The sequence below is a fragment of the Parasteatoda tepidariorum genome, chromosome 2, assembly GCF_043381705.1.
Source record: "Parasteatoda tepidariorum isolate YZ-2023 chromosome 2, CAS_Ptep_4.0, whole genome shotgun sequence".
Lineage (NCBI taxonomy): Eukaryota > Metazoa > Arthropoda > Arachnida > Araneae > Theridiidae > Parasteatoda > Parasteatoda tepidariorum.
In genome coordinates, this window is record NC_092205.1 from 695,533 (window position 1) to 723,525 (window position 27,993).

General features: G+C 30.0%; 1 protein-coding gene across 10 annotated transcripts in view; it reads right to left on the minus strand.

Annotated features, from left to right (window-relative positions):
- The window catches only part of LOC107453403 (microtubule-associated protein futsch), a 118,388-nt gene that overhangs the window by 51,404 nt on the left and 38,991 nt on the right, over positions 1–27,993 (minus strand). For 4 of the 10 annotated variants that reach the window (XM_071177050.1, XM_016070230.3, XM_016070231.3 and 1 more), the window contains exons 1-4: positions 24,259–24,423; positions 7,058–7,289; positions 2,186–2,677; positions 1,307–1,671 (exon numbers count right to left, since the gene is read on the minus strand). In XM_071177050.1, the coding sequence (XP_071033151.1) occupies positions 1,307–1,671; positions 2,186–2,677; positions 7,058–7,289; positions 24,259–24,329 (1,160 nt within the window). In that variant the 5' untranslated portion in view covers positions 24,330–24,423. Of the gene's footprint in view, positions 1–1,306; positions 1,672–2,185; positions 2,678–7,057; positions 7,290–8,101; positions 9,270–9,345; positions 9,546–9,770; positions 9,790–9,836; positions 10,282–24,254; positions 24,424–27,993 lie in introns of those variants that run through there. The other 6 variants (XM_043051757.2, XM_016070227.3, XM_071177049.1 and 3 more) reach the window with 6 other exon arrangements.

Here is a 27,993-nt window from a genome sequence, read left to right on the forward strand (position 1 = left end):
ACTGAATTATGTAAGGAAACTTTCATAATTAATTTATGTACCTCAAGTCAGAGTTACTTGAACCCAGGATTGATTACAAATAAGAAAATGATGAATAGTGACTTTGATTTAGAGAAGTAATGGAGAATTAATTTTCAGTTTTTTTTGCAAGGTAGCAGCCCTGGTTCAATTCATGCAGTATTATGAGATAGTACAGTAGGGAACCGATTATCCGGAACGATCGGGACCATCGCTATTCCGGATAACTGATTTTTCCGGTTTTCTGAATCTCTTCAAAAAGCCGTTTTTTTATTGTTAAACCCAACTGAAGAAAAAATATTTGGAAATAATCTTAAAAAGAAGAAAAATGATGAAGTAATATACTAATAATTATTTCCAAAATGATGGTAGGTAAACAATTTTTCAAAAAAGAAAGAAAAATCCTAAAATCTTAAGAGGAAAAAAAAAATTTTTTTTTTAAATGGCGGGAAAATTTATCGAATTTTGTTCCGGTTTTTTGGTTTTCCGGTTTTCTGATTTCCGGATAACGGGTTCTGTACTGTACCATCAAAGTTCAGTGGAGGTTATGTGCTATATTTTGCGTCAAAGTACTTTTACGTTCTAAAAGCAGAAAATTCCCACCTTAAATCAAGTATGCATACAGAGCATGTCAGCTTTCTATTTCATTTAAAAAATAAATCTCTGCAAGTAATGTGTTAATCCTCTTTAAATTGACTTTTATCAAAGTGTATAGCCTCTATTGACCTTTACATATTTTCCCATTTAAATAGATTCTGTGAGTTTTTGACAAAATGAACATTTTTAGTTGACATAAAAAGAATCCATACCCTCCAACTACAGTAGGAATTTCCGTAGTTATAGAAAATATTTCTTCTAGGTGTAGCGAAGATTAATATTTCATTGAATTAGAATTAAAAATAACTTTGATCATCACTACATTATTAATAATTTAAACAGATATAAAAATGGCTAGATAGAAAAATAATAGTGCTTAAATCTGATAATTTTTTTTAAAAACTAAATTCGTTTTAAAACATTTTGCACTAATTCACAACCACTATTATGCAAAATCCTCAAATGTTGGAAGGTGTGTGAATCCAATAAAAATTAATTATATGAATTGATTCATACTGACTAGGCTAACCAAAAAGCTAAATTTCCAAATAAAAGCAATGTTTTGCCTAGGAATACTTAATAGAATGGTACTCAAAATACAATTTTTTTTTAAAAAAAAAATTGGTTATGAACAAATGATTAATAATTCTTCGTGTTAATTCTCCCAGCTGAACATTCAATTCATACTAACCTAAATGAATTAGCTCGTTCACTTTCAGAACCCAGTTCAACTACATCTGCAGAATGCTCAGAGTTCTGAGTTCTATTTTCATAGAAAGAAAAATTATTGTTTCTTGGCCCTTGATAGTTTCCAGGGTTGGAGTTGTAATGCCCACTAGATGGCGCCAGTCGTTGATAGTTAGCTGATGACTCCTCCATGTTGGACATAGTAGGAGGGGTAGGTGAGCATACAATAATATCTGGTTCATAGGATTTGCCTTCTTCCCTGTAGGCATTATCTGGATCCTCAGAATACAGGGATGTTAAGCTTTTAGTAAAAAGAGATGTAAAATTATCTCCTTCTGTTTCTGCATAGTCTTCAGGTTCTTTTTTTATCTAGATCAAAAGAACAATATTACACTTTGGCAGTAAAAACAATAAATTCAAATTTGTATCAGTTTATTATTGCTTAAAAAATTTCAAACCATTTATTTTTATTGTAATATGTTTTTAAATAATAAGTTTAAAATAGAATTTTAAATGCTCTAAACCTCTTATATTCCTTTTAACAAATCTGACGAGTGACAAGCACAAGAAAAGTTATTAATATTATTTTTATTTTTTACAAGTGCATAATTTTCTGCTGAATGGTATCAACCAATGTTTTGATATTACATGATATTGTAGCAAAACCTTGAAGTGGAAGTAAACAAAAAAGGTTTGCTGTTTATCACCTACTTCTGCCAGTTCCTCACTTCTCTACGTACGGACCACTAGCCAGATGCCACTGCTGTTTATCCTTGGTGTCAATCAACAAAAGGTCAGGTTGCTTTGTTTATCAGTTTCACACTGAACATATTTTAACTAAACCACGGAAGATTTTTTTACTGATAAGACAAAACATACTCACTTGCATTTTATTGAAAGTGTTATCCATTCCATATCTTGAATTTCGTTGACTATAATCGGGCTGCTTCACTTGAGATGGAGGGCAACTGGACGGATTTCTGTTGCCATTGTATGGATCACATGGCCTCACAGCAGGATGATGGTATGGATGGTGTGAGCTCCTATAGGGAGGTTGCATATAACCTCCTGGGTTATTGGAGTCATAATTGTAACCACCATAGAAATTATTGTTCTCATAGTAAGAGGCACTTGATGCTGGCTGCTGAGACATACCACCATAACTTGATGGAGCAGAACTACTGGTAGATGAATCACCTGTAGACCAGTCGTTGCTGGAGGAATGATAGGATAAAGGTGTGCTTCTTTGCTTGTAATAACCTCCTCCACTTTGGGGTTGCTTGGCAAAAGGAGAACTCGAAGGAGGGGGCCATTCACTCTCCCAAGAAGTATTGCTGTTGTCAAATGTGCTATTCCACTCTTGAGCAGAGGAATACTGCAATAACAAAGAAAAAATTAAACAACAAAAAAAAGGAAAATTCTACTTCATCTAAGTTTGATGTACTACTTGTTATTACAGTGGAACCTCAGTTCCTACGTCATTTTCTGTTGGTCCATGAAGATCACCTATACGAATAATATTAAAATCTTCTGGATTTTACAGTACCCTTTTTAAGAAAATCTTGGTTTATACATTTTTATTAGAAATCAAAAAAAAAAAAAAATTCTCTATTAAACTCACAAAAACTTTTTCTGTGTTTTTTGTACTTTTTTTTCTTTGTTTTGATATTATTTCTATCGTATCTTATCGTCCTTTTGTCTGTGAGAAGGAATTTCTCCTCAGAGTCAAAATCAGAAGGGTGGTGAGATGTGGAAAGCACAGGAACAGTAATAATAAAGTATGGGAGTTAAATTTGAAAGTAAAATTTTTTCCAGCAATCAACCTTTGAATCTTGGAATAATCTGATCTTTTTTTTAAAAAAAAAACGCTACAATAAACAACTGGTTAGAAAATCATTACTTTTTCATTCCAGTAGCTTGCAAGATATTTCAAAAGCAAAAATAAATGTTCTGGAAACTCTGAATTTGATTTCTACAGAACAGTTAAAATATATTGTTAATTCGATTTAATAAGGAAGGCTTGTCTAACAGGGTTTCCAACGGGAACATTGGCCCTTCAGAAGAAAGTTGTTCGGTTGAAAATCTTTCGGAATTCTATGATGGGTATATCGAATGGAACACTCATGCCAACATTTTTCAATTCTTTTAACATCTGAATTAATGCCTTCGTCCACTGATAGATTAAAAACGATAATGATAAGTAAGAAATATTGGAGAGAATACACGCAACTAATCAAGAGTTTCAAAGCATAAAAACTGCAAAACAATATTTATTTGCTAATGCAAACCAATAAGCAAATTTGCAAACAATTGTTATTAAGCGGAATATTGTTAAAATTTTATTGAAAAAAATAAATTTTATTTTTTCTAATAGTTTATCATAAGTCAATTTGTGTAAAATATGCTCAGATTTTTAACCTGATTTTAAGTTTTCCAACTTTGACATTTAATGTATGTACGTATATTTGCTATTATTTATGATTAAATTATGCGCATTAAACTGGAACACAAGTGCTAAAACTCTTACGCATCATTCTGAGTAAGAAAAAAATATTTATATTTTTTAAACTTGTAACATTCTGTCGGTCGTCGGCGGCGGCAGCATTACTTGTCAAAATTCAGGGTTTGTTTGCTTTAGAGGTCTTTGTTTATACCTCTCTTAATGATTGTTTAGTAATTTGTCTGGGAAGCAGAATTGTCAGAATATATGTCATTAGTAAGGAATTAGCATATATTTTATCTTTTCAAATAGTAAATATTAAACATTTAACTGTGGGCATCAATGTTAGGTAAAAAGATAAATAAGGCTAGACATCCATTTCTCTTTCTCATCCCATAATTGTTAAGCAGGGCTAGTGTTCTGTTGCACATCCAGCCAATGCGATTAATGAGGTCCAGGTATATCCAAGTTCTAGATATGGATATTTAGGCTATGTCTTGGATATTTACTACAGATGACATGTTTTAAATATGGATATTATGCCTGAGAGATGATACAGGTTCAAATTATACTTAATATCTGACATAAAGATTAAAGTTTTTGGACATTGATAAGATTCCCAATTAGCAGAACATGATTAATGTTGATCAACATAGTGACGGTCGAAGAATAACAAAAGGCAATTTTAACATTATTGTACAGCGTCCATCAGTAACACGTTTCGAATTTGGTTTCAATTTATCTTACAAAAAGTCATTTTAATACTGAAAGAGAAGAGTAAGGCATTTAATTCTAAAAGAAATGAGTTATAATAATTGAAAAACAAAAAATAAATATCCTATTTGAATTATTTTAAAATGATGATCCATATTGTATCTATAATACAATATTCCTTGTGAGGCACTTAGCAGCTAAATTTCTCCAGATGCGTGTGCAGTCTTTGATTGAGTGGATAGAAGAGTGAAAGACTCAAGCTAAAGAAACAGGAACACCCGTGATAAGGTATCGTTTTTCTTTTCTTTTTCTAAATATGATTTTATTTATATATTACTTCACTACAATGATAATAATACAAAAATAATTAAAACTCTGCTTTAGTTTTATCTCATGTAACATGCATGCAGTAAGTTATTTGCACATTAACCAATAATCTAAAGTAGCTAGGAATTTGATACAAATTTACTTAAATAATTGAAAAATAATCATTACACTTCCAAACTAGTAACGTACATAAAGTTATTTTTATAATAATCTTATACGTGCAACAGTTAATTGTTACGTTGCACTTATAATTGTTAAAAATTACCGGTCAAACGGTTAATTTGCTGTCAGTGTGCACAATAAAAAACAGATCAACCTGAATAATAACTTTTGATCTGATGATCGGATCTTCACATTATGGGACTCATTCTTTACAGTTTAAGGGGTGACCTCAAATATGCTATATAATAAGTGCAGACGATATTTTAAGTTACAAAATCTAACACAAAAACGTACTTTCCCTGAAGAAACATACCTTTTTTCGACAAATACAGATTTCTGACCCCTAAATTATAGGGAATAGCCGCAATCAGGGATATATGGTCCCAATTGAAATGGACTACTGGTGGCGTAGAGCAGAACTCTCTACCTACGGCAACACTTCTCATGCTTTCACCATGAGCGTGTGGAGAGTCATAGAAGAAGGAAGTACGTTAGTTTCTGTCTTGATTTTCATATAGATTAAAATCCTTTAAGTTGGGAAACTATATGGAACTAAAAACTGCATTAAACATAGTTCTAAAAGAAAGCCTGATGGAAATTTGAAAAAAAAAATTTTAAATTAAAATGAAAAACATAAAGAAAAATAAAAAATATTGTAGTACATTCCTATACAACTGGAAAGAGGAGAAGAGAGAAGGGCAAAAGGCATGGAACTGGTCTTCTCCCCAGGTGGTGTGTTCGAGTGTTGCGATCACCTATAGTTTGGTCAGGAGAGTGCTCCAAAGTTCAGACCCTTAATGTTAATTTTACTTTTTGTGTATTTCGCTGCATCCTGGGCTTTTTTTAAGCGAATTAAAAGACTTTCAAGGACTTATTCAAAGATAATTCAGTGCAAAAAATAACTTTTAGTAAATGTTTCTTTTTTCATTTAATTTAATTTAAGAACAGTCAAAAAATTTTGAATTGTAAAAGGTATACAATTTTTTGCATAATTTTAGAAATTATAATTTCATGTAGGAAAATGCAAAATTTGCGCAAAATTAGTCGAATAGTTCTTGAGAAATAGAATTTCAAAAAAGTCAGAAATTTAAATTCTGAGCAACTATTGACCGATTTTGATCAAATTTTGTTTTTTGCCACGTAAAACTATATTCTTCAAAATGATGCACAAAATTTTATACCTTACAATTCAAAATTTTTTCGACCAATATTAAATAAAATAATATTAAATAATAAATATTTACTTAAAATTTTTTTGTGTGGAATTACTTTTGGACAAATGAATTTTGTAATTGTGTGTCAAAAATTTTTTAAATTAGCATAAAAAGTTTTTGAGATATAGTGAAATATGCAAAAAGCAAAATTAACATTAAGCAGTCCAAACTTTGCAGCGCTCTCCTGACCAAACTATTGGGACCCTATTTCCTAGATTACCCCTCATATTTCGGGGGTCAGAAATCCGAATTCTTCAAAAGAAAGGTATGTTTATTCACAGAAAGTACGTTTTTTCACCTGATTTCGTAACTTAAAAAAATCGTTTTCGCTTATCAATTAGCATATTTGAGGTCACCCCCTTGAACCATTAAGGTTGAGTCCCAGAACGAGAAAATCTGATCATTACATCAAAACTTATTCAGGGTGGTCCTTTTTTTTCGTCAGAGGACAAGAGAATTTTGCGCAAGGGAATTACACTTGCTTTATTTTATTAAATAAACTCTTGCAACTAGATTGATGCCAGGTATATCATCATAATAAAAAATTTTAATAAATTATATTTTAACTTTGTAATTAGTATGCATGCTACTTCTGTCCATAGATTTGCTACCGGCAATTTATATTTTATTAGTTAAATCAAGGCAATAGCTAGAAATGCAAACTTTTTTCAGAAGAAAAAAAAAATGGAACTGGAATGAAGTGTACTTTAAATAAACTGACATATAAAAACCCTAAGTCGGGTAAATCTCAGGTTCTGCCACAAAATCTTACATTAAAGCATACTTCAGACTTTTACCAAGCCTCTTTCGTAAAAGCTAGGTTTTAAGAGCAAAATCTTGGATTTACTAGATTTTTGATGTTTTACGTTTAAAAAACATATGGGAGGAAGTAACTGACCTCTTGCTTTATGGGCCTTTGTACATTGTGTGAGTGGCCACTACCAGAGCCTCGGTTGGCAGGAAATCGAGAGAAAGGTTTTCCGTCACCTTTTCGAGAATTTCCTGTGCTTGCACTGTCTTGTGGGTTTAAGGCACATCGTGGCACATGATCGAGAGAGGCTGGAGACCTTTTCATGTGAGGCTTTGTCTCAAATCTATCAGGAGGAGGAGGCACCCACAAAGATCTTTGGCTATAAATAAGCATAAAAGAAAAAACAACTCAAATTCCATTTTTTTTTTTTTTTTTTTTTTTGGAAACAAAGTTTCAAAGTCGACAAACCAAATGAAGATCAAAGAAACTTTACATGTACTCACAATTTTTAAAGTAGGAAAATTACATAACAAACAAAATATTCACAGATGGGTTTCTTTTAAATGAAAGATTCATTATAACTTAAAGTGACCACATTTTCATTGAGACAAATGGGATGAAATGAGAATTACAATTTAGTTATATATATTTTATTGTATACATTCATATACTTGTACAAAAATGTATTTATTATTAATTATTGGTAACTATAAAAATATTTGTAAAAAATAATAATTTGAACATCATGATTTTTAATCAAATTAAATTTTTTATTTAAAAAAAATTATGATTTTCTTTCACGGTCATATTTTTGATCTGAGTGAATACTTAGCAATAGATTCGGATCATTTATTAAAATGTCGTGAAATATTTCACATGAATTGGTCAAATTATATTTTACACTTAAAATAGATTTTTAAAGTTTTAATGTTCAACTGCGTTGTTTCAGTTGTCCATATTTTATTGATACCAGAAAAAACATGTTCTGTTGCTACATTTGTTCCTGGAAGGAAGAGCGCGAATTCTACAATTTTCAAAATATTTTGATAAGGAATATTATTCTGTTTAAAATGAAGGAATAACTCGGTCCATTTTTTTGTCTGTTTCCACATTTGCAGATAACCAACATTTAATTTTTTCATCTGTAACATTTCATATGTTCAAATTTTTCTTTTTTAAAATAGTACTTACTGAATCAAAAATTATTTGTGAAGTTTCACTCGGCAATGAAACAAAATCTAATATTCTATATTTAATTCCTGTTTCTGGATCAAAAAATCTAACAATTGTGGGAAATAATTTTAAATCTTTGTGGTTGGAAGCATCAGAATTCATGGATATAAATGCGCATTTTTCTAATTCTTTCTGCAATTGTGAAAACGAATATGGTGAAAAAATATTACAAATAATTGCTTCGGTTTTTGTCCTTGCACATGCATATTTTTTGTCGTATAATGTTTTGATCATTTGCGACGTAGAATTCATTGATCTGAAACTTTGATTTCGAGATCAAGGTTTATGGTGTGGAAAGCAAATAGCCCTTCCGCTAATGCTAGCTGTTTTTCCGTGTTGCCAAAGCTAGCAGTGCGAAAAAACTGTTCCATTTCAGACGAGGAAGCGGCATTATTCAAAAATCTTTTGTGCCTCTTTGTCGCTAGATGTTTAGTAATATCGTTTTTTCCACCATGTGAGACCGAAAATTCAGCATTGCATTTATCACACCGTACCATATAGTCTATTTTGGTTTTTTTAATAAATGGAAATTCTCTGCTTAGCTCTTCATTAAATTTGCATTCTCTTTTTTTACTCATCTTTTATTCTGTGGGTAAATACTAGAAATAAATAAAAAAATTTACTACAAAGGCTAAAAAAGAGTATTAAATTTTACCTTTCTGGCCATTACGTTGTAGCGACTATTGCTCTACCACTATCTTCGTCAATCGAATCGAGTCAAACCGAAAGTCAAATTGAAAACAACAAACCGCACTGTCTATCGGCAGTCCGCCTGTCTGCACTTATCTGAATTAAGCCGAGACGTAACGACAATGATCGAACACCACCGAGTAAATCTAACTCGGTACATTGCTAATTTAGTTTACTCTGCATGCATTTTACGTGCTTTTTTTAATGTATTTTTTATTTCTTTATATTCACCATAATACTTAATAAATAATAGGTAATATATTTTTACAGTACACTTAAAATAAGAAATGCAGATATTTTCTAAAAAGCGGGACATTTTTAAAAATCGGCGGGACGCGGGACAATCCACTAAAAAGCGGGACTGTCCCGCCAAAATCGGGACGTGTGGTCACTTTATAATAACTGCAATAAATTTTCACTTTGTTCGTTTGGTATTCTGAAATATCTAAAAATGTATTTTATTGGCCACTTTCCCACTAGCTAGAGCAGTGAAATCTTCTCTGGAACTTCACCTTGAATGGCAGTGCTAGTTTTCGACGAGCCAATTTTTATCATCCTTTGATCGCGGAATAAAATTTATAGCTAATTAAATTCCGACCATGTTCTGACTAACAAGACTGCTTCAATCTGATTTGGAATGTGTGTAATCAATTCAAAATAACAGCAGCACTTCGTATTTTAAAAAAAATTTCTACACATATAGAATATAATTTTTCTCATTGTAAATTAATGTAATTCATTTTCTTTTCATCAACACACAGAAAAATATTTATTGTAATATTATGGGCGATGTTCACACATCTTTAAGGGGAAAAAAATAATAATTATTTCTTTTTCGCATTTTGCAAGTTGTCATCACATAAATAAAGAAGATAAATAAAAAAAAACCAAGTTGTGAAATACAAGACAATAACTGCGGAATTGACAACATAGTTACGTAGATTTACGGCGAACTAGTATTTATTTATTTATTTTTTTAATTTCGAAAATTTGGAATTCGCACATTTGAATTATCAGTTTTTGATGCGCTCAAATTTTCACAATGTATTGTAAATCCTATGTTGTTTCGATCGCTTTTTTAGCGGTTATTTATTGCTAAGAAATTCCTAAGAATTGTTTTTAAAAAAAATATTTTTAAGACATTGTTCTGATGTTTGGATATCATAATTATTAATGGATGGGTGATCGTGTAAAGCTAAGGGTGGTGGCGCTAGTGGTAAAATTGCTCTTTCAAGACTTCCGGGTTACTGCTTCCGATATATTTTTACGCCGCAGATTGAAAAAACGCGCCATCATATTATTGCATCATATCTTTTGCAGTATTTCACATGCACCGAGTTCTTTCTTTCAGCCTTTAAACTTCAGCATTATCATATTAATATTATAATCATTAGAATATTTTCTAATTAGGCTAACTTAAAAAGATATTTTTGGCGACATTTTATTTAAATGTAGCCACATAGTTTTTAAAATCAGATATTTTTAATGCGATATTATTAATTACAACAATTGAATCGCGAAGCGAAACACGCATTCGGTAATCCCTTTTTTTTGAAGAGTCTGATTCGCGTGACTTTTATTTCTGATAGTTAGTGCTACGGATTTTGGATTTTATGATTTTTAATTATTTTTTATATTGTGATGATGATTTACAAAAATGCGAAAAAAGAAATAATTATTGTGTTTCTCCCCCCCCCTCTCCACCTCACTACAAAATGCGAGAATATCGACCATACTATAAAAAAATATTGCATATTCAATGAAAAAAATTATACAAAAATTTTTTTTTATCCAAATTGTATTTTTCTTTCTTTTTTTCCTTTTTTTTGTAAACGTAACAGTTCTGTTACTTTAAATTAGTAACTATATTTGTTATTCTTAAAAGTATCTTGCAAAAATGCATAAGAGCTAAGAAGTTTTGCCACAGAAAGCCTAGAAAAATTCTGCAGAGAGGGGGGGCCAATAAAGATAACTAAACTCACTCAAAGTATGAAAATAAAATAATGAATACTTAATAACTGTTTAAAATTATAAAGCAATAGTAAGAGTTAAATGTTCGCATTATTGCTAAATAACCTAGTGAACGAGAAATATTTCACGAGTTTTAAAAGTTTTTAAAATGAAGTTAATCTTTCAAATAAAGTGTGTGGATGAAGGAGCAATGGTAACTACAAGTTCAAACTTTAACTCAATAGAATCGAAAGCTATCCATTGAACCTATTACAAGAGTTAATTTTTGGTATGAATAATTTTTAGTATTAATAATTTTTAGTATTAATATAGCAATAAAGAAAAGAAAACTTCCCCACCTGCTAATTAAATCATGATGAAATGCGTGAACTTACATTTTTAAAGAAAATTAAATCCTTGCACGTAGAGGGATGATTACACTCTTCAACAGCCCATTTTTGATAAAAACAAAATTATCAAATTGCACACGACTATTACAGAAAAGTAGAAACATAAATATTTTTGGAAATAAAGGGTGACATTAGAACATTAAAAGACGAAAGTATAGTATAAGAACAAAAAGTATAAGAATTAAAATGTTTTCTTTGAAATATGTAATTCTTAAAAATTATTTCTTATAATAGAATTCGATAATAATTTAATGAAAGCTAATCCCAAATCTTATTAGCATAATAAATTTTATCTATGCACATTGTTTATAAAAATGAATGTTTACAAAGGGAAACACAATAATTTTTCATCCTTTTCAAAAAAACATTTATGTTCAGAATACGTTCTCTAAATGAATTTAAAATGTTTTCGGTACAAAGCTTATTTATTCTTCTTTAGAGTTCCAATTTCAAAAATAATAAATATTCGCGATATAAATATGAGTGATGTTCGAACAATACGAATCACGTTTTTTTTTTTTTTTTCTGAGTAAAGAAATGCGATACGATTAAAACAGGAAACAACATTTCATGAAATTTTGATTGTCATGGGTCATGTAAATGAATGCAGGATCAAGAGTAAGCAGATCAGCCCCCTTTTCGAAATTTAATATTCTCGAGGGCTGGGAAGCTGATAAATGGGGAACATTGGGTGTTAACGATAAAAAGAGTGACAATACAATAATGTAGGCCTGAAAAAGATTTCCCCCCTCATATTTCTGAAAGATTTGCCGCCGCCTCTAGTCTTAATTTTATTTTAGATATATTTTATAAAAGAGCTTATTTTCCTTTACACATAATAGGTAGAAAATAGGTTGTGTTTTTTGAAGACTATCAATGTTTAACTTCGTATCCTTGTAATTTTGAACAAAATCCAGAAGACAAGGCAGCTCCTGGATCAAACGTTGGGACAGGCTAGCCGTCGTGGAACAGCATTTGCGTTACATCAAGAGGAAATACACGAAAACCTTTCACGGATAATTTTTCGTAAAGGGGATTCTAACCCACCATCCCTCTACCACTGAGAATATTTTACGTCAGCACTGTTGTCGGTGCTTGGCTAAGCTATTTTATTTTAGAACCGTCGTTGAAAAGCCACCCCACTTTTGGGTTTATGACTACTAATGTTCAACTCCGTATCCTTGTAATTTTGAACCCAATCCAGAAGACGAGGGAACTCCTGGATCAAGTACTGGGAAAAATTTACTTTCGTGGAGGAATTTTTGATGGAATTAATCCCTGAAATATGACGGCTTATTTTCATTACGATATATTTTTATTTTATAACCGTTGTCGACCCACTTTTGGGTTTACGACTACTAATGTTCAACTCCGTATCCTTGTAATTTTGAACCCAATCCAGAAGACAAGGAAACTCCTGAAAGACACACTGTATCGCCTTCGTGGAGGACTTTTTGGTGGAACAAACTCGAATTTGCGTGACATGGTGAGGAAAACCTCCCACAGTTAGTCCGGGGACTCTAGGGGACAAGGGGACTCTAATCAACTATCTGTCTACTACTGAGGATATTTTACGTCAGAACTGTGGCCGGTGGGAGCCGGGTGCGTAATTCGTACCGGCCCACCGAACCGCATATGAATATAAGGTTTCACAGGATGCATATGTTCCAGATTTTCAGAACTTAATTTTTTTTTTAAATGTACGACTTTATAAACAGAGTTAGGCTTAAATATGCTGGTATTAAAAAAAGCGAGCCGGACTGCGAAGTCATTCGAAAAGGAACGACAAAAGCAGTTCTAGGGTTTGGGGAATGCAACGAGCAGGGTTTAATCTTAATTTCTGTGATTCTCAAGCTAAACTTAATTTTTTAGAGACATATATTTGTGTTAAAATTAAATAGATAATTTTGAATCAATCCTTCAGCAGGAAGGCATATGTGAGAATTATTTATAGTAGTTATGCCTTTTTTTAAATACGATTAAGTACAAGGGGTGATCAAATGAAAAGGTACAAAACGACGTAAAAACGTAACAGTTAAATATTTGCATATTCCGCTATGGGAGAACGTAGCGAGACATCTCGGGATGCGATTGGAGTCTCTAACTGGGATCGGAGCATGCGCTGGTGCCCGCATGAGCAGGAGAGAGCAGAGGCTCTTATGAAAAGCGGCGTCCAAATGATGCGGCAGTCCGTATGAGGACTGGATGGCGTTCGCGTTGCAAAATTCGACGATTGAGGAGCAGCGAGGCGATATCCGATTTCCTCGAGCACAGAAAAACCATTAAGTCCGATGTGCACTGTTAGACACTCTGACGCCTACGCAGATCCATCAAAGAACAAAAGACCGGGGCTGCTCACGGAGAGTGTGGTTCTGCTCCATGATAAAGCGCGTCCACACGTCGACAGTCTCACACACATGGAACTGGCCAAGTTCAAGTGGGAGACGTTGGACCATCCGCCCTACAATCCGGACTAGTCGCCCTGCGATTTCCATGTGTTTGGTCCACCTGAAAGGGAAGCTCTTCTACTCGGACGACATACTCAAGGACGCTGTGAAGGACTGGGTCTCGTCAAGACCACAGGAATTCTGGGAACAAGGAATCCTGAGGCTTGTTCAGCAGTGGGATCGCTGTGCACAGGCCTATGGTATATATTTTGAATAAAGTGTACATTTGTACCCACCGTGTCGTTTCGTACCTTTTCATTTGATCACCCCTTGTAATATTAAAGCTTATACATACTGCCGAAAAATTTCTAAAATATATCTTAGTCATTTTTATCTTAATTATTTTTATATAATTTTATATTAAATTTCATTATCAAACCACTCTCTGATTGGAATCAGTATGTAATGATTCCTTCAGCCCAACTCCAGTGCAGATACAATCTGTACAGACAACAGTGATCTTTTTGTTAAAACACTGTCTTCTTATTCGTATACCAGTTTTTAGAAAAATTAATTAACTGTTAAAATAATAATTACACACAAAAATCATCTGTGTTTATAGGTTTAATTCTGATATGCCCAGAGAGTTTCTCTCAATTGTTTTAAAAATTGTCACATTTTGATACATTTTTACGGTGAGTACCCTTTCATAACTGAAAGTGCCCTTTTCTGTGAGTTAAGTACCCTGCCCATTTTATTCCTAGGGAGAACTCTGCATAGTCATAAAAAGACACATATAATCGACCACCTTAAAGTAAACCAGATTGTGTCATATTTAATCCAGGCCAAAAAAAGACGTTTTTTTTTAAACAACTAAAATAAAAAAATTTAAAAAAAAGGACAGTCTTTATTTTAAAAAAAATTTTCTCCAAAAACTGAGGTAATAGGAAAGCAGGGCCGTGAAGTCAAAGTTGGAATCGCAGTTAGGCAGATTTTTTTCGTAAAAGTAGTCGGAATTATGTTGTCGCTGAAAACACCTCTGTTTCTCTTCTAAAGTTTGAAGTAGAAATGAAATTAAAATGAACTGAAGAAAAAAAAAACGAATAATAAACTGAGTTATTTTTATTTATGGACTAAATATATTAACAAATATTTGGTTATTTTCTATTTTATTGACATATTAATAAATGAAGGGGAAAAAAACTAGTAAGTTTGCTAATTAATGAGATCTCTGCCTATATATATAGATAAATCACCGAATTTCGTTGGGTGACGAATAAATTGATAAGACATCTATGAATGAAATTATTTTCGGAAAAATTGAAGTATTGAAATCAGACATTGCCATCTCCTCTTCTAATGATGAATTAGATTTTGAGAAATATTTGTATTAAGGCTAAAACAAAGCCAATGAAAACAAAGAACTTTTAGATATAAAAAATGACAAACAAGACACTAAGAAATAAGAGCACCTCTTTTAGAATTTATACAAATCTAATCTGAAAAGTTTAAGTATCACCTACCGACTCAAATGAGTGCCATTCTCAGCTCTTAATCAGATCGGATCAAAGAAGAACTGTTTCGTAGATATTCTTCCATTTTATAATAAATTCTATTCAATATAAATAATTTGCCTCATTTTGTTTTAGCATCGATTACTTTTTTCATATTTTGAAAAAAATAATAAGCTGTATGTATATGTTTACCTATGATGTATTTTTTAAGTTCAAACTTCCAGGAGTCCGTTATTTTTCGCATGAAAGAACCATAATGTTATATGTTCATTAACAGTGGTGTATCATTGGACGTTAAAAACAATTTGAAAAACTAGTTTTACGCTTTCGACACTTGTTAGTTTGAAGAAACAACTTCAGAGGTGGAAGAACAATAACTACTTGGAATAATTAATTTCTCATCTTGTGTGTGTTTTCTTTTTTAAAAACAAACTTACCACCAAATATATTTTTTAGTTGCTATTTTAAACAAATCTTATAGTTATACAAAACAAAACCGGATTCAAAAAATAATTTTAAAATAAGATTTAGCACAATTAAAAGTACAGAAATGGACCTACTATAGTTTCGGTTTTATAAACAAGAGCCTTTCTCAGTGTCTAAACACCAGAAGAAAAGTAAATAGACAAACGCATGCAAAGTGGCTAGTAGGTCTATAGTAGGTCATAATATAACAAATCGTCATATAATAACGATACATTATAATATCATAACAATTTTTTTTATCAAATAGTTAAATTTAAGTCAATTCTGAATAAAAAGATAGAAAACAAAAATAGCCTATTAAGGTCGTTTTTTTTTTCTTTTTTTTTTAATTAAAAAAAAAATGGTCTTATTAATAAAAACAGGTCAGCCTGGAGAAAAGACCGGCTTTCTTGCAAATCCTCATATCAAATTTGGTGGACACAAATGGATTCATTCCCTTTAGTATAGAATCTTTAATTTTAAACGGATTGGAATCCGAGGCAGGGATAGGGACAGCAATAATGAAGAACTGGAACATCCTGGCGATGGAAAAAGATTCTAAAGAAGGCTCAAAAAAGGCTGCCGAGTCAATAAAGACGAAGAAATTTAAAATAGAATTATTTCCCGTTTGCAACAAGCATTTGCAACAAATGGGTCGTTTTGGTTTTCTATAAAGAGAAAGTCTTAAGTTTTGTTTGAGGAAGTTTGTTTGAAGAATTCTTTGAGGAAGTAACGTTATACCCTTACTTTAACCATTTTTAATACCTTGCCACAACAACACTTACTATTCTATAGATACCTATGTATTATATACAGTGCTATAATAATTTTCATATTTTATAATTTATGTACTTCGCCTATCAACGCTACGTATTATACAGAATTCTACATATCGTATTTCCGGGAGAGTTACTCCATAATTTTAATCAAAAAATCTCTCTTCGTTTAAAACCGGGAGGGAAATTTTTTTTAATATCGAACTTAAGGATAAATTCTCGATCATCCACAAGCGATTCATCCGACTTTGTGGCTTATCTAACGCGTAATAACTACAGCAAATATTCCTGCGATATTTTGTTCACAAAAAGTTCTCCCATAGAAATACCTATTCCGCGATATTAGCCCGGATATCCAGCGGCCTACTTTAATTTTTCTATCCAAATTCTTCAGATAATACATTACTTATGAAAAGCAATATAAAATAAATAATATTAGTAAAATAAATTTAAAAAAAACGTCATTTTCAGATTGGATAGTACAAGGGTAAAGAAAGGAAAAAACCATTATTTGCATTTACCGCGATTAACCCCCCTACCTCCTATCTTAAATGGGAACAAATAAGGCGACCAAGATGGACTAATTTTAAAAAAATAAATATAGATAAATAAAAAAAGCATAGTAGAAGAAGATAAGCTGAATTTTTTTTCCTTCTTATCATCGAGTTAACAAAAGAATTTTATTAACATGCGGATAAAATGTGAAAGTTGGCAGTTGATGTTAGTAACAATGCAGACAGTATGTAAATAAATAAATAGAAAAAGGAACTTCAAATCAGTTAAGTTCGTTGACACGAAGTAATATTTGGAGGAATTCAGTCGAATAAAAATAGCTAAAATTCCATTCTTTAGTTGTTAAAAGGCTATTATTTTCTACGCATTCAGTGATTCATGCATATCTTTCTTAGGATTATAAAATTGTTTTTTATAAATAAATATTTTTAGGTAAAGAACTTGATTAGCACTTCATTCATAGCATCATTTTTGTTACCCTAATGGTTCACCATAGGCATCGAGATGGTTCAAGATACACGAGGTCAAAAATAGTAGTCGGACATTGGGTATTTTTAATATAAGTTTTATTTCACCACAAGAGTTAAATTTGCATGCAGCTTTCAATTCAATAAGCTATTCAAGTTCTGAACAGGGTGTGTAGCCAAATTTTTCAACAAAAAATAAGCACCTTTTAAGTACTTTTTAAACACTCAAAAAATATTTTTAATACATTTCCAAAAGAAAATCATAATTAAAATCTATGCAATAATAAAAAATATTTTTTTATATAGTTTAATGTTCATAATTTATGAACATAAAATCAATAACATTCAAAAACATTTTCACTAACTTCCCATAATCATGATAAAATAACCAGTTTCTGATAAATATTGCGGAGAAAATTGTGAAAATCCTGCATTTTTGTAATTTAGAACGACAATCGACACGGCAAAAAAAAAAATCTCTTTTTTAAAGATAGAAAATTAAGCACTTTTTACAAACCCCGAATAAAAAAGCACCTTTAAGGGCTTTTAAAAATGTAAATCAAAAATAAGCATTTTTAAAAACGCTGTTCTTTAATTTTTAGAAAGAACATTGCATTTTAATGTTATCAAAAAAGTAGACGAACTAATGATGAATATAATCAAGACAAAAATGCCAAATTAAACAAATTTTATTTTATTATAAAACTTAATTCAGCGTGATTTTAATAATTCCTAGTTTTATTATAATCGCCGAGTCACAATCAGTACCAAAATATTTTTAGAAGAATTATAAGTTTTTCAACGTACCAAAATATCAATAGAAGAGTCTGATTGTGTAAAAATTTAATCGAATTTTTTACATGTAATAAGAATGGTCAATAAAACTGAAGATAAAAATAAATAACCAGACAATGCCCACATTTGAAACCACATTAGCCGAGGGTTCTTCCTATTCTTCATTAAAAACAAGTATTAAAATTTTGTCCATAAGTTTGGCTTCAGGACATAAATTTATATTGAAATTTAATTCCCGAACCTTTTTTTTTTCCCCAAACAAGTAGTAAAAGACAAACACAACATTCTTGACTAATCTTATCAGAATTTTATTATAAAAGAAAAAGCATATCTTTATATGATACCTTTCGTACTTTAACATAGCTATTAAAGTATTGCGGCACTACAAAAAGAAATTATTTTTCAGGATGTTTCTCAAACCGGCTTTTTGGTGAAAAAAAATATTTTGGAAAGAGTGAAATAATTCTTTCCTTCTTTAACTTTTTTTAATTTTTAACTCGGCTAAGGTTTTATTTTACTCCATGAAAAGACGTTGCCTTGAATTAACCTATAATTTTTACTAGAAAAACTAGTTTAGTTTTTTTTTTTTCAGATAACTCAAATCCAATTAAATAAACATCATAGAAAAGTCAATAGTTAAGAACATTTAATCGAAAGAAGGTAAAGAACAGGTTAAAAAAAAAGCAAAAAAAAAAAAAAAAAAAAAAAAAAAAAAAAAAAAAAAAAAAAAAAAAACTGAGATTCCAAATTTCTCTAGGAACGAAAGGAGAATAAAGATAGTAATCGCTATTTAATAAATTTCAAAAATAAAAATGAAAATTTATTTCATATACCAAAATTATTAATTTTACTTAAGAAAAAAAATCGAGTTGAATAGTTAAAAGCTATTTAAAACATAGTTATTTGATGAAGACTAAATTTCAAAAAAGAGAAACGTTAAAATGGCCAACTTTGAGCTCAACTATCCTAGAAAAAACTAAACCGATTTTCGAAACAATTCCTCTTGTTTTTAGTTATATAAAACAATATTTAATAGCATCAAATTTTAATAAAGAAAAATATATAGAAGGGATTTGGGTGAAAAGATTTTTTTTTTTTCAAATGAAAAATAATTTGAAAAATGATTAAAATTAAACCACTTTATTCAATTATTTTATTAACGTTGTTAATTTCTTTGCATATTGTCACTCATTTATATTAAGGAAATTCTACTTATTACTTGGAGAAACCTTTTATTCTGTTTTGTTTATTTATTTTACTAGAGCAATGAGCGGAAAATAAAACGGTAGCATGTATTTCATTTCAACTTGACCACTGACCCCACCTTACTCTTCGTGGCTCTTTGTGCATTCATTTGGTCATGCTGATTAGAATCATTTGACCCTCATATCATTTGACAATGCTTTGGTCATTGTTGTTAATGTCTCGAAATTTTAACTTCCCAGCAAAGAGAAAATTCAGTCTTCAAAACAGACACTTTCTAGACAAAATGCTTTGAAAGGTGTGATGACAAGAAGAGCGATTGATTTATCCGTTTCAACCCCTTCATGAGTACAATCCTAATGTATACTAATTTAAAATCGCAATTTAAATCATATGATTTTTTTTAAAAAATATTTGAAATAAACTGTTTTTTTTTAATTAAAATAATCTTTCTTTTTAAATTATTAATTTAAACCAATTTAATTTTTTTTTTAAATATTTACTATTTTAATCTAAAATATTTTTATACAACAAAAAAATAAACGTAATTAATAAAAAATATATTGCTCAGGGTATGATTTTTTTATTGATAATGATTTATATATATATATATATATNATATATATATAGATAGATAGATAGATAGATAGATAGATAGATAGATAGATAGATATGCAAAGAAGTAATAAAAGTAAATTAATAAAATGCAAATTAATACATTTCGAAATAAAAATGAGAAAAAAATCAACGATTTCAATTCAATAAAAGTTGCATGAAACTTTTAAATCAATATAAAATCGCAGTATTTTAGTCTTAGCTAAAAAATAAAATAAATTATCTTAATATGCAACAAAGCTGCAAGATTACAAAAAATAAATGGGGAACTTATTAATGAAAAAAAATTAAATAATAAATAAAAAAAACAACTTTTAAAGAAACTAAGTGATTCTAAAAAAATATTAAAAACAGTTAATTTTTTAAAAAAATACTAAACAATAATCTTTATTGAATCGAAATTAAATCTTACTTAATCAACTCATAAACGCTTGTAAGAACAGAAGAAAAAAGCCCAGAAAAAACTATAAAATAAAAAAATGCGATAAGTCAGAATTTTCTATTAAAAAAAATAATAAACTAATTATAAATAAGATGGATAAATAGGTAAAAAAAAATTAAGATGGTAAAACAACGAAATTAATAATAAATAACTAAAAAAAAAATAATTTTAATGATTAATACTAAACCAACACAAAAAGTAATTAACATATATATAAGTTAATTAAAGTTATTTATTTATTCAAGTTAAACCTAAATTTAATAAACTAAATAAAACTGAATTATAAAAAACTAAAAATTTATTAAAATCACCAAATTAACTAATATAAAATAAAATTAAGGATTAAAAAACGCAATACATTTCATGCCTGATTATAAGTTTAAAAAAAATATAAAATATAAGAAAAACTTGTTAATCAAATTAAAAATTACCTAATGGAAACGATTTTTATCAGACAATCAATGAAGCCTTATTAGATATAATTCGTTAGATTTAATATGGGAACCCAATGCGCATATAATTGACTTTTTGGCAGCAAAAGCTTATTTTTGTCCAGCAGTGGCAGAAACTTATATTTCTTCTTTAAAACCAGCAAGAAACTAAATAAAAAATAAAAACGCCTTTAATCGTTCTTGTATTTACTAAATGAACTAAAAAAAAATGTGCCTCCATTTCATATATTTTCTACAACATTGTAAAAAATATATTCATCTTTCGCGAGACCTTAATTTTATAAGCTCGTGCTTAAGTTAACGTCAAAAGCAAACAGAAAAGAAGAAGAAAAATTGGAAGAAAGAGGGAGACTGGATGTTGTCAGACATAAATCTCCACATTGATACTGAGATTTAAAAACAATATTAATAAATAGCGATAAAAACCGTTTCTTATTTGAACTATCGAGAAAAATAGCTTATTTCTTCTTGTTAAATCACATATTCCTTAAGTAAATCTTTTTTCAAGTGCAGATAACTATTTTTCAAATTCAGATAATCGTTCATATTGTTACGATTAAGATATTGGCAAAAAGATGATGATGATGAAAAGATGATGATGTTTTATGATTTATAAACTATTTTTTAGTTCACTTTATAAATAATAATAAATCTTTACTATATTTTGAGTATAATTACTCTAAGATAGTGAGTTATCTTATTATTAATAAAATAAAATAAAAATTCCATTCAATATGGTAAGTGTTTCGATTTAGTACCTTAATTCTACCTTTTCATGGCAACTATTATTTTCGTATAATAAAATAAAATTACTGATTATAAATACCCGAACATCTCTTCAACAGTGTTTTTGTTGTTTCATATTATAATTTTAAATTTTTTTACGATAAATCTAAGATAGGACACATCTTGCAGCACCTAAAGCAATATCAGTCAGTGATTCATCCACATGAACGTCTTTTGTTGGGTATAAATTACTGATGCAGAAAGCAAACAATGTAATATTTGATTTTGAATGGTGATCAGGGGTCTGTCCAGACATTTTGTGAAAGGTCCGTTTTTCGTGAAATTGTGAAAAAATTACTCACATTCTTTCAACCAGGGTCCGCTTTTATGAATTTGTGCAAATAGGGTCCGGTTATTGCAAAACACTTTTTCAAGGAGTTTTTAAATTGCAAATACATACAAGATTATGCTTAAAACTGTAAAACTATAATTAAAAAAAATAAATTAAAAAAAATAAACAGCAATTGCAGCTACTAAATTAGCGATGCAACATATAAATATTTGGTATTTAGCCTATACTGCTGAACGCAGAATATTAAATTCGGACGAATAATGGAAGAAGCGTCTGCCGAAGACAAAATTTAGTTCGTTTACATCTGTCTTTCTTTTCCTACCCCCTTGCTGGGAAGGGTTTATTCGATTAACAAAACAATAATGAAGTTAAAACATTTGTGAAGGGTCCGATTTAGAGATAAATTATTTTGTGAAGGGTCCGTTTTAAAGTTAAAATATTTTGTGAAGGGTCCGTTTTTATGAAAAGATATTTTGTGAAGGGTCCGTTAACGGACCCAAATTTCTTCTGAACAGACCCCTGGTGATACTATAAATAAATTATACTTTGGTTTAATTGTTTTTGCTTTGCATCATCTGTGGCAGAAAGGAAAGGGTTTTTGTCATGCAAGTTTCTACCAAAAGGTTTTAATCAGCAGAAACATGCCAACCCTTGATCATTTTAGAAATATATTTTATAAACAGTGACTAGATAATGTTCATCATTCATATATGCTAGAACAGAAAAGATAACTTCTGAAAAAGGAATCCTGATTGGATAGCTGTTGGTAGAGATTCTCACACATAAATAATTAAATTCTCGCATCGATATTTTTATTAAAACGCTTCTGTGGTTTCCAACATACCATTTTTTCGAACTTAAATTTCAAGCATTTTTTGAATTATTGAAAAAGTGTTTTCGCATAATATTTATGGATTTCTGTCTTCAGATTTTTTTGGTTTCAATGCAGTTATTCGCAAATTAAGGAAATAAATATAACAGGGTGTGCACAAACCTGAGACTTTTAAACCACACATAAATTGGTAAAAAAAAATGCATGGAATTATAAAACTATATGAATACATGTTAATTAAATCTAAAAACATAAATTTGTAACAATACAAGTAGTCATTACAGGTATTTTAACTAAATGAATGAAAGGAAACTTTTCTTATACCTGATTTAGAACAAAGGCAGTTCAAGTACTTACAAGATGCTAGCATATTTTTTATAAAATAAAATAAAAAATAATAAAATTAGTTTTTTCAAGTAGAAAACCTGCGTTAATTTAATTTTATTAGGTGAAGAAAGAGAGAAAAAGAAAGAGAAAGAAAACTGAGCAAACAAAATGCAAACATTAAAATTTTTTTTTAAAAAGCTTAGAAAGGTTTGCCTTACACGTATTATAAATTTCAATTTTCAAAACAAATTTATAATATTCTGATCATACTAAGTTTAGGAACAAGTGAGTTACAATGAATACAAAAAGTAAATTCATTGCGACCCGCTGAATGAAGGAAAAAAAATTTCTTTATGGAGCTCTTCAAATAAAATTGCCCAACCATAATATAATGTACTCAAAACAGGGTTAAGATTTCTTCTGGGGAAAAAAAACCGAACCAAAGAGAAAGTGAACAAAAAGGGGACTAAAAATATTTCGAGAAATTATCATATACATTTTTTCAGATAAATATTATGTAAATAGTTTAAATTAAAATTAATATAATTTAATTTCTCACAAGTTATTAGTTTTCCGAAATTAAATCTTTTTTTTTTTTAAACATGCATAACTATTTTAGCAACATAGTTGTACAGAATTTAATATCTAAGTAACCTCAATTAGAATAATTTATTTTTAAATGGGATTTATAAACTCTTTTTTTTTTCCTAAATAAATAAGTATACTTTTGTGCGAATTATTTTTGGTTTACTACATATTCGTTAAAAAAAAAAAATATGAATGGACAGTTAATAGTTGCACACAGATTTGTGTCAACAAGTTTGATTCTGATGACTATTAAAAATATTTTTATTAAAAAATTTAACTTATTAGATAGTTTAATTTATTCAAATTGTCAATAGAATTCATTTCTCTTAAAATCAATGTAGTTTCAATACTTTCAGACATTAATTTTGTTTTTAATACATAAATAAATAATGAAATAAACAGCTAGGAAATTCGTTATACTAGAATTATTAAACTAGAATGATATTGCAAAAAAAAAATAACTAGGTTCCTTCCACACGATTTGGAAGAAACTGTCTATGCCTGGTTTCAAAGTGTTACGAAAGCAAATTCAATCAGAAAAGTCTCAAAACACGTACAAAATCGGAAGAATGCGGATGCTGCTGTCACAACAAAATATGTCACTCACTTACTTCATTTTTTCAGGCAATAGAGATCCATAAGAATAATCATTAGAACTGTACCACATACGACCATGTGACATATTAACACAAACAAAGCTGATCCGTCAGAATAATATTTGGCGCGCACTACCACATCGACTGAAGGTTGTTCTCAGAATGACTGGTTTCTTCTCCTCTGTTGAAATAGATTGCGGCACTAGAAGGTAGAGAAACATTTTCTACGTAAGGGTCAAGGTCAATGTGCGAAACGTCATCTAATCTTACCCCCACCTTCACTTCAACCAAAACACACATTTGAATTTTTATAATGATTGATAATAATAATAAATATTAAATCACGTCCACTCTTCAGCTTTTTTTTTATCCGATTTTCTTCGGCATCATCCGAAGTTATTTAGTGAATGATGATCAGCAACTTCATTCCAATTAATTTTTCATGAAATAAAAATTAAAATTTTGTGAATCCATTGCAAGGGAAATGATATCAGAGAAAAATATCCGATTGAAGACTATGGTAATGAGAAGTGAAATCTGATATGCGTTTTATCATCTTACACAATCAGCAGTAGGACGGGGGAGGGGGTGTATCTTTTTTCTGTCCTCTTCGGAGATATTATGATGAAATTGGACGAGCCAGTCAGATTAGACTTTTTGAACTAATATTCACAGAAAGGATTTTGTTTCTCTTTGGGCATCCCAAATAAAAATGCTGCGGTTTCTCAAATGAGCTAAAAATTCTCAGCACTTATTAGTTTTTGTCACATAACAACGAAAAATGTATTCTATGCAACATTTAAAGTGTGACAAAATTAAAGATCAGTATCGATTCTCCAACGTAAGATAAACTTAAATATTAATTTTGGTGAAGGGTTTGGTCAAAATCAGCAACAACAAAAAATGACCCAAATGTTTCGTTTCACCTGAAAAACGTTGCGCTCATTTTAAAACGCCCGTGAACAGCCGCCACTCCAATTTGAAAATAATACATGAAAGCTTCACACCATCAAATTCTGTTTTCAGAGAGCAACAAGCTTTAATTTTTTTTTTTTTCATTTTTATGCATTAAAACTAGCAAGAAAACAAAAATAATCACTGTATTGCTTATTGTTAAGAGGTTGCTCGTTAATTTTCTACTTTTAATATAGTATTAGAATAGTGGTTGAAGAAAGTGCTTTGTTTTCACATTAATATTTAATAGTTTATTTTTCATTAAACTTAAATGCTATCCTATCCCTATGCACATAGATCGAACTACGGGCATCATTTATAGTTCTTATTTACATTATTATTATTTTTCTTGATTTCACTAACAAGATGTTATAAAAAGCCTTTCTTTTCTGGCAAATATATTAAATACCTATGGTTCGTAAAAAAAGTAATAAATAACCCAACAATGTAGTAAAAAGTTTATAAAAATTTAAAAAAACGTTTAGTAGCAAACTCAATACAAAAGAAATATTAATAGTATAAACAAAATATAACTAATAATATATAAATACAACTAGCAATAGATAAATAACTAATAAATATGAAGAAGAAAAAAACATGTAAAAGGTCATAGCGTACCATATAATGTAGGTTTGTAAATTTTTTACTATTTTAAGCAAGGGATTTTTTCGAAAGAGGGATGCAAGAAAAAGAAAATTTTAACCTATGGGGGCCTGATTTTTAGCAAATTCAGTTTTTACATCAACTTATTCCTTAGTGCAATGAGAAGAAAATCAACTTATTTCAAAAACTAAGAAGCAAAGTGAATATACTTTTACATTTACAATGTATATACATAGTATTTTCAAATGAAAGATGCTTTAAAAGTTTTACATACCTTGTCTTTTTTTAAAAAAAAAAAAAAAAAAAAAAATTATAGCAAGTTTTAAACTTCGTAATTTTTCACTGCAAAGAATTTATTATTTATTAAGAATTTATATGTAATTGTTTATTGTAAAGAAGTAGTATACATTACTCATTTTGAAATAAATCTTTGAACTACATTTCTTTTAAACATAATTTAGTTGGAAATTTTTTTTTTAAAACCGTAATGTCGAAACATTTAAATATTTTGGCACTTCGAAATCATATAACTTGGGAGTTATTTTTTCCAATTTAAATGAAATTAGTTTGAAGGAAATTAAAAATTTCTTAATCTATGTTTATTCAATAGAGTGCGAAGTGGAGGATAATACGTTTAATTATAAACTGGGTTTTACTCATTCGCTTATTAAAATACGTCAATTCACATTACAATTCTGAAATTTATTATAACAATATGTTAATTATAAACATAAAACTATAATTTAAAAGGAAATTTGATAAAACTGGGATGGGGAATTTAAAAAAAATCCAATTTTTAACTATTTATTTAGATATTATATTCATTGATTTTCCTTAGTAATCAGACGTCCCGCCGAAAATTAGTTTCGGAGTTAGGCCCAAAATTTAAAATGTAATAAATTATAACGTAAACGTTCCGACTATTTCTCCATGAAATGTTTTCAAACTGTTCAAAATTGCACCCATATTTTAAATATTCCTATGATGAGGAAGACTTATTAAAAATAAATAAATCATACATTTGGGAGAGTTATTCTTCCGTCAAGATTTTTCAACAAACACATCTTATACTACATTTGAGGTTAATGTTTACGCAGAACAACATTTTAAATCCGTTTATTGAAAAAAGCGACCACCCTGATAATACCAAAAGATAAGTGATAAATTAGCCAAGAAATAGCGATGGAACAAATAAAAAAATTTCTAACATAATCATAAAGAGATTTTTTCTTCTTCTTTTCCTTTAATGAAATGTATTAAAATATTGTACCGAGCCCAGGGGTTCGGAGATGAATAAAACAGTCCTCTTATTAGTAGAATCTTCCAAAAAATACAAGCAATTTTCAGCACACAACAAATCATTGAAACCTCAGACGGTTCACAAGAGACTCGCAAATCAGGACACTATTGCTTACCTGCCAACTTTTACGCATTTGGCGTAAAATTTTATTCCCATATTTAAAGTGGTAATAAAATGTATGCTTTCTATACATTCCTTGCATTTATATTTTATTTTATTTTATAACCGTCGTTGAAACTACTAATGTTCAAATCCGTAGCCTTGTAATTTTGAACCCAATCCAGAAGACAAGGGAACTCCTGGATCAAATATTGGGAGAAATTTGTCTTCGTGGAGGACTTTTAGATGGAGCTAACCCGCATTTGCGTTACATGGAGAGGACGACCACGAGAACCTCCAACGGTTAGCTTCACGGCAAGGGGACTCTAACCTATGATCCGTCTATCATTGAGGATATTTTACGTCAGCACTGTGATCGGTGTAAGCCGGATGCGGAATTCGTATCGACCAGTCATCGCTGGGATTCGAACCCGGCTCGCCTCATTGAAAGGCGGACGCTCTATCCCCTGAGCCATAACGGCTTTTGACCACCACTATTTTTAGAAAAATTAAGCATATATATTAATATGCAATACTGTTGTGGTAACCTGCATAAGCTTTTTCAAAATACAGCGAATGTTTCTGCCAAAAATTGCAATTTAAATTCCATTTTACTACCACTGGGAAAAGTCATCCTCGAAAGGTTTAAAAGTTGGCAGGTATGCGCTATTGCAGTTAATTTGTTGTTGTTGATTTACGTCGCACTAGAGCTGCACAATGGGCTATTGGCGACGGTCTGGGAAACATCCCTGAGGATGATCCGAAGACATGCCATCACAATTTTGATCCTCTGC